The sequence below is a fragment of the Salmo salar genome, chromosome ssa14, assembly GCF_905237065.1.
Source record: "Salmo salar chromosome ssa14, Ssal_v3.1, whole genome shotgun sequence".
Classification (NCBI taxonomy): domain Eukaryota; kingdom Metazoa; phylum Chordata; class Actinopteri; order Salmoniformes; family Salmonidae; genus Salmo; species Salmo salar.
Window position 1 is genome coordinate 25872562 of NC_059455.1, and position 14233 is coordinate 25886794.

The 14233-nt window shown below is 45.1% G+C and overlaps 1 protein-coding gene across 1 annotated transcript in view; it reads left to right on the forward strand.

The window, feature by feature from the left end:
• LOC106569213 (E3 ubiquitin-protein ligase HECW1) overlaps positions 1–14233 on the forward strand; it is a 62441-nt gene that overhangs the window by 23678 nt on the left and 24530 nt on the right. The window contains exons 7-10 of the mRNA XM_014140349.2: positions 9049–9191; positions 9523–9623; positions 10200–11558; positions 11652–11753. Of these exons, the coding sequence (XP_013995824.2) occupies positions 9049–9191; positions 9523–9623; positions 10200–11558; positions 11652–11753 (1705 nt within the window). The remainder of the gene's footprint in view (positions 1–9048; positions 9192–9522; positions 9624–10199; positions 11559–11651; positions 11754–14233) is intronic.

A 14233-nucleotide genomic window follows, 5' to 3' on the forward strand; every position in this document is an offset into this window, starting at 1 on the left:
TTTCTGCAGGCTTCATGCTGGATCTGACTGTATAATGAAGAGTTTAGCTAATAGAGTAGGACCCTCCCTCTTCGTGTCTCCCTCTTGTACCTTGAAATTATCCAGGGCTTCTGTGAGGAAGGCTGAAGGCAGCGGAAAAGTGCACCCTACTCCCTCACCCTCCCCTGTTTGATATTCAGATCAGGCGCAGCCTTCCTTCGCTCCCTCAAGACTCCCTGACAGAGAGAGTCATGGGAGTACAGGTAAGGGCACACATCAGTACAGGCCAGGGTTATATATAAACCACAGCACCCCACCACCACCACAAGCTTTCTGCCTCTCAGACACACTGTGCATCCCAAATGGCACCCTATTCCCTAGTGCACTACTTTTGACCAGCGCCCATCTACTATATAAGGAATAGGGTGCCATTTGGGATGTAGACAGCCTTACACCATCGTCATGTTCTATTCTCAGCAGCTGAAACACTTTTCAATAATAGATCTCCCTCTCTGTCTCCCAAATAGCACCCTATTCCCTTTATAGTGCATTTATTTTTACCACGGCCCACTCTGGTCAAAAGTAGTGCACTATATAGGGACTAGGGTACTATTTGGGATGTAGCCACTCTATGTTCCTATAGGGTTCCAGAATCACATCACATGTATGCTGCAATCACAAATTAATATTTATTTCTCATACCATTCTTCTTTCTTGCATAAACATAATGCTGAAACTGAGTTTTATTTCTGGGTGTTGTTCATGGGGCAGCAGCACGAGGCAACCCTCGTTTCCAAAGGTTAACGATGGGTACCGGCTGTGTCCCTTCGATTAATTGATCCATTATTAAGGCCTCTTTATAACATGTGCTGTGTTCCATCCAGACACATACAGTGCCTTCGGAAAGTATTCAGACTCCTTGACTTTTTCCACATTTTGTTACTTTACAGCCTTATTCTAAAATGGATTGAAAAAAATTATAATCCTCAGCAATCTACACACAATAGCTCATAATGACAAAGCAAAAACCGGTATTTAGATATTTTTAGCACATTTTTTGCTAATTTATTTACAGTTGAAGTCGGAAGTTTACATACACTTAGGTTGGAGTCATTAAAACTAGTTTTTCAACCACTTCCCAAATTTCTTGTTAACAAATTATAGTTTTGGCAAGTCGGTTTGGACATTTTTCGAACAATTGTTTACAGACAGATTATTTCACTTATAATTCCCTGTATCACAATTCCAGTGGGTCAGAAGTTTACATACACTAAGTTGACTGTGCCTTTAAACAGCTTGGAAAATTCCAGAAAATGATGTCATGGCTTTAGAAGCTTCTGATAGGCTAATTGACATAATTTGAGTCAATTGGAGGTGTACCTGTAGATGTATTTCAAGGCCTACCTTCAAAGTCAGTGCCTCTTTGCTTGACATCATGGGAAAATCAAAAGAAATCAGCCAAGACCTCAGGAAAAAAAATTGTAGACCTCCACAAGTCTGGTTCATCCTTGGGAGCAGTTTCCAAACGCCTGAAGGTACCACGTTCATCTGTACAAACAATGGTAAGCAAGTATCAACACCATGGGACCACGCAGCCATCATACTGCTCAGGAAGGAGACACGTTCTGTCTCCTAGAGATGAACGTACTTTGGTGCAAAAAGTCCAAATCAGTCCCAGAACAACAGCAAAGGACCTTGTGAAGATGCTGGAGGAAACAGGTACAAAAGTATCTATATCCACAGTAAAACAAGTCCTATATCGACATAACCTGAAAGGCCGCTCAGCAAGGAAGAAGCCACTGCTCCAAAACCGCCATAAAAAGCCAGACTACGGTTTGCAACTGCACATAGGAACAAAGATCATACTTTTTGGACATAATAACCATCATTATGTTTGGAGGAAAAAGGGGGATGCTTGCAAGCCGAAGAACACCATCCTATCCATGAAGCATGGGGGTGGCAGAATCATGTTGTGGGGGTGCTTTGCTGCAGGAGGGACTGGTGCACTTCACAAAATAGATGATGTCATGAGGAAGGAAAATGATGTGGATACATTGAAGCAAAATCTTAAGACATCAGTCAGGAAGTAAAAGCTTGGTCGCAAATGGGTCTTCCAAATGGACAATGACCCCAAGCATACTTTCAAAGTTGTGGCAAAATGGCTTAAGGACAACAAAGTCAAGGTATTGGAGTGGCCATCACAAAGCCCTGACCTCAATCCCATAGAAAATTTGTGGACAGAACTGAAAAAGGGTGTGCGAGCAAGGAGGCCTACAAACCTGACTCAGTTACACCAGCGCTGTCAGGAGAATGGGCCAAAATTCACCCAACTTATTGTGGGAAGCTTGTGGAAGGCTACCCAAAACATTTGACCCAAGTTAAACAATTTAAAGGCAATGCTACCAAATACTAATTGAGTGTATGTAAACTTCTGACCCACTGGGAATGTGATGAAAGAAATAAAAGCTGAAATAAATCACTCTATTATTCTGCCATTTCACATTTTTAAAATAAAAGTGGTGATCCTAACTGACCTAAGACAGGACATTTTTACTAGGATTAATGTCAGGAATTGTGAAAAACTGAGTTTAAATGTATTTGGCTAAGGTGTATGTAAACGTCCGACTTAACTGTACATACTGTAAATATTCCGACCCTTTGCTATGAGACTCGAAATTGACTCGAAATTCATCATCCTTGAGATGTTTCTACAACTTGATTGGAGTCCACCTGTGGTAAATTCAATTGATTGGACATGATTTGGAAAGGCACACACCTGTCTATATAAGGTCCCACAGTTGACAGTGCATGTCAGAGCAAAAACCAAGCCATGAGATCGAATGAATTGTCTGCATTGCATCATTAAAGGTCCTCAAGAACACAATGGCCTCCATCATTCTTAAATGGAAGAAGTTGGGAACCACCAAGACTCTTCCTAGAACTGGCCACCCAGCCAAACTGAGCAGTCGGGGGAGAAGGACCTTGGCCAGGTAGGAGACCAAGAACGCGATGGCCACTCTGACAGAGCTCTAGAGTTCCTCTGTAGAGATGGGAGAACCTTCCAGAATGACAACCATCTCTGCAGCACTCCACCAATCAGGCCTTTATGGTAGAGTGGCCAGACGGAAGCCACTCCTTAGTAAAAAGGCACATGACAGCCCACTTGGAGTTTGTCAAAAGGCACCAAAAGACTCTCAGACCATGAGAAACAAGATTCTCTTGTCTGATGAAACCAAACTCTTTGGCCTGAATTCCAAGCATCACGTTTGGAGGAATCCTGTCACCATCCCTACGGTGAAGCATGGTGGTGACAACATCATGCTGTGGGGATGTTTTTCAGCAGCAGGGACTGCGAAAATACTCAGGATTGAGGCAAAGATGAACGGAGCAAAGTACAGAGAGATCCTTGATGGAAACCTGTTCCAGAGCGCTCAGGACCTCAGACTGGGGCGAAGGTTAACCTTCCAAGAGGACAATAACCCTAAGCACACAGCCAAGACAACGCAGGAGTGGCTTCGGAAAACAAGTCTCTGAATGTCCTTGAGTGGCCCAGCCAGAGCCCGGACTTGAACCTGATCGAAGATCTCTGGAGAGACCTGAAAATAGCTGTGCAGCCATGCTCCCCATCCAACCTGACAGAGCTTGTGAGGATCTTTGGAGAAGAATGGGAGAAACTCCCCAAATACTGGTGTACCAAGAGTGTAGCGTCATACCGAAGAAGACTCAAGGCTGTAATCGCTACTTCAACAATGTACTGAGTAAAGGGTCAGAATACTTATGAAAATGTGAAAATGCATTTTTTTTTTATATCAGCAAAAAAAAAGAAACTGTTTTTGCATCGTCATTATGAGGCATTGTGTGTAGATTGATGAGGAAAAAAAACAATTTCATAAATATTAGATTAAGGCTGTAACAAAATGTGGAAAAACTCAACGGGCCTAATACTTTTCCAAGGCACTGTATATACGTACATACTATCTGCAGAACATGGACATCAATTTATGTTAGCTAGCACAAAGTCACTGAGACAAACCTCTCTGGTCCCAATATGCCTTATGCCTAAGATTTGCCTGATTGGTCTACTATCTGTTGACAGATCTGTTGTTTTACTCATGTTTTTAACACTTTTCCCAGGTAATTTGTGTGTTTGTGACAGCCAGATATCGCTAGTTTAAAACGGACTTTTATGGGGAGTTTTTTATTATGCTGATTCGATATCCGCGGGGGTGCGGACACTGACTCTAGGGGTTAAATTAAGGAATCTCTTTTCACTTGTGACTCATTGTTTGAGTTGAACAATTAGTCTAGACCAGTGGTTCTTAACCTTGTTGGAAGTACTGACCCCCACCAGTTTCATATGCGCATTCACCGAACCCTTCTTAATTGGAAAAATATAATTCAAAACATAGGTATATATTTTACTGGTGCACAAAAGGAACCGTGCATCAACATCAGTGTTCAAAGAACAAAACCATTAAAACATGATTTTCACACAAAAACAAAAACATAATAATGAATATTTACTGCAAATCAGTGTGACTTCTGCTGTTGCCTTTCAGAGACCAGTTCAGAAATGCGCGGCTTCACCTTGGTGAAGTGCCACTCTCATGTCATTTTCGCAACAAAGTCTGTTCCTTTTCTTCGTTTTTATGTCCAGCATCCTCGAAAAGGATTGCTCGCAAAGATATGTTGTAACAAATCTCCAGAGCTTTCTTAGCAATAACAGGGTACGTTACCATTTGTTGACACCAAAATGTTGAGAGCGTTGTTGTTCTGAAGAGTTGCTGTTGAACCTGGCTCTGCTGAATTTCAATGATTTCATCGAGGTATTCATCATTGACATCTGTTGTCTCAACACTAAACGTGAACGGCTGTCTCACCCATGCTGGATATGACTCTCTTGTAGGGAAGTATCCGTCGAGAGACTTTGCAAGCTCATCTAAGTGCGTGGCAATTGCTTGCTTCAGTTCCGCGGGTACAGAAATGTCTCCGATTCCAGATACATCTTCGATCTTACTTACACAGTCGTCCAGCAGGGGAAAGTTTGCGAAGTTATCGTTCTCTGTTCGTCGTTTCCATAACGGTAGCTTTTTTTGAAAAGCCTTCAGGTTTTCTTCCGCTTCGATGATGTTAACTCCACCGCCCTGCATCTGTTGATTGAGATGATTGAGAGCTGCGAAGATATCAGCCATGTATGCTAAAATGAGAATGAACTCAGAATTTTTTAAGCAATCTGCATGACGATGTTGGTGCTCTTGCAAAAACAGGGCTAATTCCACACGCACGGCAAAAACACGATTCAGCACCTGTCCCCGGGATAACCACCGAACGTTAGAATGGTACAGAAGTACCTCGAATTCAGAGCCCATTTCTTTACACAGCTCACTGAAGATGCGGTGCCTCAGAGCACTATTTCGCACATAGTTCACGCATTCCACTACAATTTTTAATACTTCTGCCAGTTTTGGAGGCAAGGTTTTTGTTGCTAACGCATGCCTGTGCAGAATACAATGCGTAACAATGATGTGTGGTGCATCGGCTTTCATTAGCGCACCAAAAACAGACTTTCTTCCCAGCATGACTGGAGCTCCGTCCGAACAAACTGCAGAAACCATATCCCACGAAAGATTGTTGTCTTTGAAGAAGTCATCCACAAGTTTCTTCACATCGGCTGCCTTAGTTGTTGTCGTAAGAGGCTTACAAAATAAAAAATCTTCCTTTATCACGTCGTCTTTCACATAGCGCACAAATACAGCAAGCTGGCTTAGATTGGAAACGTCTGTGGTCTCGTCGAGTTGAAGGCTGAATTTTGCCGGGCTTGAAATCAGATCTGCAACTACTTGAGCCAAGATGTCTTTGCTCATGTCCTCTATTCTGTCGCTAATGGTGTCATTTGAAAGAGGAATCTGGGATAACTTAACTTCAGCCGCTTTTCCCAGCATGATAGTCGCCATCTTCAACACAGCTGGTTTTATGAGTGTTTCACCAATGGTGTGTGGTTTGCCCTGCTTTGCGATCAGGTAAGCAACTTCATACGATGCTGTGAGGATCGGTTTGTTGATGGGTACAAAGCCGAGAACAGGCAGAGTAGCCTTTTCATCGAATCTGGCTCTCTTCACCTTGAATTCAGCGAGCGTTGTGTTCTTGTATTGTCCATCTCCATGCAGCTTAAGGAAGTGTTCTCTTAGTTTTGCCGGTGCTAGACTAGAATTGCTCAACTTGGCATTGCAAATCATGCAGTTAGGACGCTGACTCTCATCACGTTCCGTTATACATGTGAATCCATATTGTACATATTCGTCCGACCACTTTCTTTTTTTGCTCGACATAGTTAGTATGAAGGGATTAAAATATTAAGAAAGAAATCACACGACGTACCATCACGACAGTCACAATTCGACTACTGAGCGCGCCAAATTCCCTGCAGCACAGATAGGCCAAGCGATGTTGCGTGATCACCTGCAGCCAATGATGGCCAAGCGGGGCGTGTCATCACGAATCATATGAGTCGGGTGTGTGTCTTGACCTCCGCCGAACCCCTGAGACTGACTCACCGAACCCCTGGGGTTCGATCGAACCCAAGTTAAGAACCACTGGTCTAGACTCACCCAGCCATTACATTACAGCCTGTGGCCTACAGTAAAAGTGAAAGTTAATCATCCTGATAATAACTAACACAGGCCCATTCCCCTACAGTCATTGGCCCATACAGCTAGGCCTCTCTACTTGTGATGATGCTGCAGGCTGCAGGTTCAGAACACACTGACTTTGAGTCATCACACTAACACACTAGTAACTAGGAGAGTGGTGGTATAATCCATGATTAGTATGACAACCGCACAGTGGCAGTCGGTGCCGTTTAAGATGAGGCGGATGATACATTTTTTATGAGCATGGTCTTATTTCTATTACAGCATATTGGATCACTCATTCATATTCCATTTACCCAGCTTAATGTAACATGGATAGGTTTAGGCTACTTACTACATGATAATTTTCCCTATACCCATCATGAGGTTGCTACAACCTAGCCTATGAATCAAAGTTTACAATGTAGAGGCAGAGAAATTTGAGTAATCAAGGTGACAGACATGGACATACTCAATACCGCCTTGCACAATCTTGCCTGCATCTAGCTGATTTAGGGTGTAATCATTAGTCCAACAGTTGCAAACGAGTTTCTATTTGACAAATTCAGGTATGTTTATCTCCGTTTCTTTCTGTTTGCTTCCTTTTAAGAAACGTTTTTCAACAGAATCGGTGGAATGAATCACATGCAAACACAGTTCACTTTTATAGCAGCCAGATTGTTGTAAAATTCCTTCTCGCATCTACGCTCTCTCCTCCTCTCACCTTTTCGCTTCGCTTGTGGACTTCAGTGCACAACACGTCAATTGTCTGTGTCCAGGCATTAAAGCCTTTCCAAGCCAAACCTTCATATCATAATTGCCACACACAGCCTACATCATTGTCACCATATTAGCTGGCGTCAAGTCAACAACATAGCTACTAGAACTAACGCGTTAGTAAACCCGCTACAATCATGCAGTACAGTGTACAGTTTGCAAGCAGTTTAGCAGTTTTACCGCCGGGCCATGGTGGCAATAAATTAATAAAACGTAAAGCTTACCTTGATATGGAAGAGCTCCAGTGTTGGATAGCCATAGCGAGCTAGGTAACATACTGTAGCATCCCTCTCAGTTTGAGTAGGCTAAACTAGCTAGCTAGCTGCATTTGCTAGCTAGGGGAAAGTAAAAAAAATCTCTCTCTCTCTCTTTCTCTTGCTTCTGCTTCATTTTTGAGGAATTGTATTTGTTAAAAACTGTTCCACTATTGTCTTTCTCTCTCTCTCTCTCTCTTTGGGTCAACTACGCACCACATTTTATGCACTGCAGTGCTATCTAGCTGTAGTTTATGCTTTCATTCTCTGATCCTTTGATTGGGTGGACAACATGTCAGTTCATGCTGCAATAGCTCTGATAGGTTGGAGGACGTCCTCCGGAAGTTGTAATAATTACTTTGTAAGTCTATGGAAGGAAGTGAGAACCACGAGCCTCCTAGGTTTTGTATTGAAGTCAATGTACCCAGAGGAGGATGGGAACTAGTTGTCCTCCGGCTACACCATGGTGCTACCCTACAGAGTGCTTTTGAGGCTACTGTAGACCTTAATTCAAAACAGTGTGTTTTAATCAATTATTTGGTGACGTGAAAATATTTAGTGTTGTTTTATCTAAAACTTTTTTAATGTTTCACTATTTTCATTTTTATGAAATTCACTGAGGATGGGCTTCCCTTTCCTCCTCTGAGGAGCCTCCACTGCTACTGCCTCTTCTACTATTGCTACTACCACAGATCCTATATCTATTGTATGTATACATTATGGACTACTTTTACATCCCTTTACTATATGACCTGCAATTTAGGACAATGATTAAAAAAAAGTATGCAAACATGCTCGCTGTATGCTTTAGGCAGGCAGGGGGTTAACTGCATACATATATTGTACATACTGTAATACTGAGCCAGTGATATCTGATCCACTCATGTTCTGTTACAAGTACAGAACAGCACAGAACAGAACAGTACAGAACAGAACAGTGCACTACAGAACAGTACAGTAAGCTACAACCATAGAGGTCAGTTCATGTAGAGATATAGAGATACATGGAGGGATGCCAGTTCATAGCTCATCTGTCATAGAGATCACAGGGTGAATAAAAAAAAAGATTTCAATTAAAATGTCCAATTTACAGAGGTTTCATTTTTTTCTTTACCTTTACATTTTGGCATCACTGTCATTTGAGGTTACACAGGGTTGGGTAATGCATTGTTTCATATGTATTATTCCCTCCATTCCAAAGTTATACTTAGTCTTACTCGTTTTACTTTGAGTTCAGCACCATGGATAACTCCCTCTTTGTTTCCTGTTGCTGCAAGTGTTTTCAGTAGTACTAACAACTACACAAGCATCTTACAGTGACACCCATCTCTAACACTACACGCATACTTACACATAGCCCTTATACAGGCATTTAAAAATTGATTCTATGTCTTTCTCTCTCTCCTCAGCGCTTCAACTTTGTGTCTCTGCCCACGGATGTTCTGGAGATCGAGGTGAAAGATAAGTTTGCCAAGAGTCGTCCTATCATCAAACGTTTCCTGGGCAAGCTGTCCATGCCTGTGCAGCGGCTACTGGAGAAGCATGCTATTGGGTACGGCTCAGGAATAAACAGGACGCTCATAGGATTATCAGGATAATGAAATGCTTATGAATTGATATTTTGGAAACCCTTTACAAGAGCCCTCTAAAGCAGGGCAAACACCAAAACGTGGGGGGGGGTTGAATCATAAAGTAACACGTCTCTCTTGAATTCCCCCACCCCCTTCTCCCTCATCGCTCACCCTCTGTTCACCTCCCTCTCTTTCTCTTCCTTTCTCCCTCTCTCACCCCACTTTTCTCACTCTCATCCTCCCTCTCTTTATCTCTATCTCTCACCTCTCCTCTCTCCCTCCCTGTCCTTCCCCTCTTTCTTTCCTCCATAGTGACCGTGTGGTCAGCTACACACTGGGGCGAAGGCTGCCGACGGAATATGTCAGTGGACAGCTGCAGTTCAGATTTGAGATCACTTCCTCCATTCATCCAGGTTCCTCTTTCTCTCATACACATCATCTCACACACGTCCAGACCTGGGTTCAAATAGTACTAGATTCCTTCAAACACTTTAGCTGCACTTGATAAAACTTGCCTAGCGTAATGGAGCTAAGGGAATAGTCCCAAAGTTACAAACCCCACCCATCTGGTTCTCTCAGCAGGCTCAATCAAACGCTCAAAGTTTTTGAACAGAAACACATAGTATTTCAACCCAGGTTTGTTCACATCCTGTTTGTCTTCTTCCTCTCATTTAGGTTCAATTAGTCTATTTCTTAATACAGAGGTAGGACAATTATAATATATAATATCTACTGTATGTCTGTAAATATCAACTGTCATATCTAGGTTTGGACAGGCAGATATTAAGCATTGATTATTCTGGTATTGACATGTGCCATATTGTCATGCTGCTTCGATTTATACAACATTTTATATTTATTGACATACCATAGCAGAAACAGAATAGTCTATTAAGAGTTAAAAGAGTGTGAGTTAATGTGGATATGCCCCACTGTGTGGTAGCCAGGCCCCTGACTGTGAGATAATGAGCTCTGTTCTCCCCCTGCAGATGATGAGGACATGTCTCTCAGCACGGAGCCGGAGTGTGCCGCTGTGCAGGAGAACCAAGGGGAAGGCCAGTCCTCCCAGGCCCAAGGCCAGGCAGAGGACACCCTGAGCCTGGGTCCGGGGGCTCCTGAACTCCCCATGGATGAGGGGGAATATACTGGAGCTCCAGAACTCCCTATTGGAGGGGATACAGATACTGACACTCCCATGGAGGGGGATCCAGCAAGGCCTTCGAGTTCAAAGCAGCCCACAGATGGAGATGGAGACTCAGGGCCTGGCAGTTCCAGAGCTGAGGCCCTAATAACAGAACCAAGCAAACCAGAAGTCCATGGTGCTCACGGGGAGGCGGTTGTGGCTGTAGCTGTTGCTGCAGAGAAGCTACCCACGGTAGAGGAGAACAGTGAGGAAGGGGACCAGCAGACCCCCACTAGTCCTCAGCCTGCTGTCCCAGAGGAGCAGAGGGCTATTGGGCAGGAGGCTGAGTGGGCAGAGGGGGTGGATAGTGCCCCAGTAGAGGGTCAGTTCAGCTCTGCAGTACACTCTGCTGTAGTGCAGGACATGGAGAGTGCAGCGTTTGGAGCCTCTCGAGGGCCAGCAGAACAGCAGGCAGTGGGGCAGGAAGAGGGGGACGAGGACTGCTGCTCCCTGCGCGTCAGGACCACTCCTAGGCGTAAGAACCGGCCCTGCTCCCTGCCTGTGTCCGAGCTGGAGACAGTCATCGCCTCGGCTTGCGGGGAGCCTGAAACCCCTCGCTCACACTACATCCGCATCCACCACCTCCTCCACAACCTGCCCTCTGCCCAGCCAGAGACCCAGGAGGACGGGGAGGGAGAGCAGGCTGAGGCTGAGATGGAGCCCGACTCGGACCCAGACCCAGACCCAGACCCAGGCCCTGACCAGCTAATCCCCAGAGACCAGGATGGCTCAGAAGAGGATGAGAAGGCCGAGCCCCTGACCCCTGGCCCAAGGAGGACCCTGCCCCGCAGCCTGTCCATCGAGCGTCTGTCCGACCTGGCCCTGCTGCTGGACAGCGAGGGGCGCCACCCCCAGGGCCAGGTCAGGGGTCACCAGAGAGTGTCCGACGAGGATGACATGGAGCCCTGCTGTAGTAACTCATGCTACGAGGGCCGAGTAGGCCACACCCGGGGACCTCTACTGGCTGCAAGCAGGACATCTGAGGGGAGCAGTGCATTCTCCTCCCAAGAGGATGAGGACATGGAGGTGAACGGAGCAGAGAGCAGGGAGCCAGGAGATGGGATGCCCCAATGGCAAGAGGCCCCATCCACGCAGGTCCAGAGCCCCCAGAGCTTCATGGGAAATGGAGAGTCACCCGTGGCTGGGCCCAGTGGGAGGATAGGACGTGAGTTCAGTTCCTCACTGAATACTAACTTGAGATATGGAGATGTAGTTTTGATAACTTAGGGTAGACTGACCTGTTTTTGTCATCCCATAGGAGATTGTCCCTTACCTTCAAGTCATCCTCCAGTTAGCCAGCTTCCTGCTCTGCGTCCTGATTCCCATCACTACCCCACCATCGATGAACCACTGCCACCAAGTAAGCATTTGGTATAAATGTTGTCTGAGTCAAATCATGCATATTCCTTGTTGATAAACAAGTGTACTGGAATGGGAGAAGGTCTCCAGAGATCTGAGATCCAGAGGTCTGGAGAAGGGAGGAGGGGATGGTGTCAAGCGGGCAGGTTGTCGGGCGGCCAGACCTTACTAGTTGCATGATGTCATCCGGAGAGAGAGGGGAGAAAGAGTTCAAGGCGTAGGGTAGTTCTGTGTGAGTGAGACCAGTGGACTCAATAGGGTAGCAGATGTTGTCAACCTTTTTTTCAAAGTGGTGACAAAGTCGTCCGCAGAGAGGGCGAAAGGATGGAGGATTAAGAAGGGAGGAGAAGGTGGAAAAGAGTTCCCTAGGGTTAGAGGTAGAAGCTTGAAATGTTGAGTGGTAGAAAGTGGCTTTAGCAGCGGATACAGAGGAAGAGAAGATAGAGAGGAGGGAGTGAAAGGATGATAGGTCCTCTTGCAGCCCTGTTCTATAAGCTCGCAATAGGTCACTCAGCCATGGAGCAGGAGGGGAGGCCCAGCCGAACAGGAGGAAAGGGAACAGTGCGTGTCATAGGATACGGAAACAGAGGAGAGTAGGGTTGAAGAGGCAGACTCAGGAGACAGGAGTGAGAAGGATTTTTATCAGAAGGGAGAGATGGTAGAATAGAAGAGGAGAGAGTAGTGGGAAAGAGAGAGCGAAGATTGCGACAGCGCATGACCATCTAGTGTTTAGCTGAGTGTTTAGGGTTGGAGGAAAGGGAGACAGAAAAGGAAACAAAGTAGTGATCAGAGAATGGGGGGGGTTGCAGTGAGATTAGTAGGCGAGCAGCCTCTAGTAAAGATGAGGTCAAGCGTATTGCCTGCCTTGTGAGTTGGAGAGAATTGGGTAAGGGTGAGGTCAAAAGAGGCAAGGGGGAAAGAGAGAGTTGGAAAGAAATTAATCGAAGGCAGACGCCATCGTCAGGAAATTAGCTTATCAAAGTGTCAAGCTCATTGAGGAACATTCCAAGGGCACCTGTTGGGCGATAGATGACAATAATGTTAAGCTTGAGTGGACAAGTGACAGTGACAGCATGGGATTCAAATTAGGACATGGACAGGTGAGAGAGGGAGAAAAGAGAAAATCCCCGCTTAGGAGAAATGGGAAAACCTGTGCCACCACCACGACGACCAGATGCTCTCGGACTATGAGAGAAAACATAGTCAGATGAAGAAAGAGCATCTGTTGTGTTCTCTGGGGGACCCATGTCTCAGTCAGGGCCAAAAAGTCAAGGGACTGAATGGCAGCGTAGGCTGAGATGAACTTGTCATTCTTGACCGCAGATCGGCAGTTTCAAATGCTGCCAGGGACCCGGAATTCCACATGGTTGTGCGTGCAGGGTACACTAAATTAGAAGGGTTGCAGCCAAGGTGTGGAGAGCATCTGTAAAGCCTACAGGGAGAGGTGTGAACAGGTATAGAAAACACACACATAGTTGACAAAGATACAAAAGAGAAATGGGATAATCTGTAAATAACTGCGTAAGATACTCAAGTGAGAGAGTGGTGTGGAGCCTTCCTTGAATAACTCTGCTGAACAGTCTTTGTTTTGGCGACGGTCATGTTGCTTACAGTTGCCACTGAGAAATCAGGGGAAACTGAAGAATTAACACTAATTGTTAATTGCCTAGCAGAGGTAGAGAGCACACCTCCCTGTAGGTATTGCTGATTGCCTAGAAGAGGTGAAACAACTCCCGGTCCAATACAGCTACTGATTACCAAAACAATTTACAAATTGCACTGCCCTTTGATCCTGGTTGATGTGTCACAACTCTCTGTAAATTATGAGCAGTCAGCAGTTCACACACCTCCCTGTAGGTATTGCTGATTGCCTAGAAGAGGTGAAACAACTCCCGGTCCAATACAGCTACTGATTACCAAAACAATTTACAAATTGCCCTGCCCTTTGATCCTGGTTGATGTGTCACAACTCTCTGTAAATTATGAGCAGTCAGCAGTTCACACACCAAGTAGGCCACTGGGAAGACATGTAGCACTTAAAGTACTAGCTAGCAAAAGACAGTACTAGACCACAACAGATATAAGACAAAATAAATTATACTTACCACTCCTGGAGATATCAGGAGTCCTCTAGCTATAGAATGAAGCACTCTGAGATGGAGCCTGAGAAGCTGGTGAAATACACTCAGAAAATAAATGAAACCACTCCTCCTCCGATACAGCCACTGACTACCAAAACAAGTCACAAATGGCCCTGCTACGGAGAGCAAGAGAACACAGTCGTCCAGAACAGCTGGTGCTCTCATGCATGGTTCAGTGTCGCTTGCCTCGATGCGAGCATATCAATCAAATGTATTTATAAAGCCCTTTTTACATCAGCAGAAGTCACAAAGTGCTTATACAGAAACCCAGCCTAAAACCCCAAAAAGCAAGCAATGCAGATGTAGAAGGAACCTAGGAAGAAACCTAGAGAGGAACCAG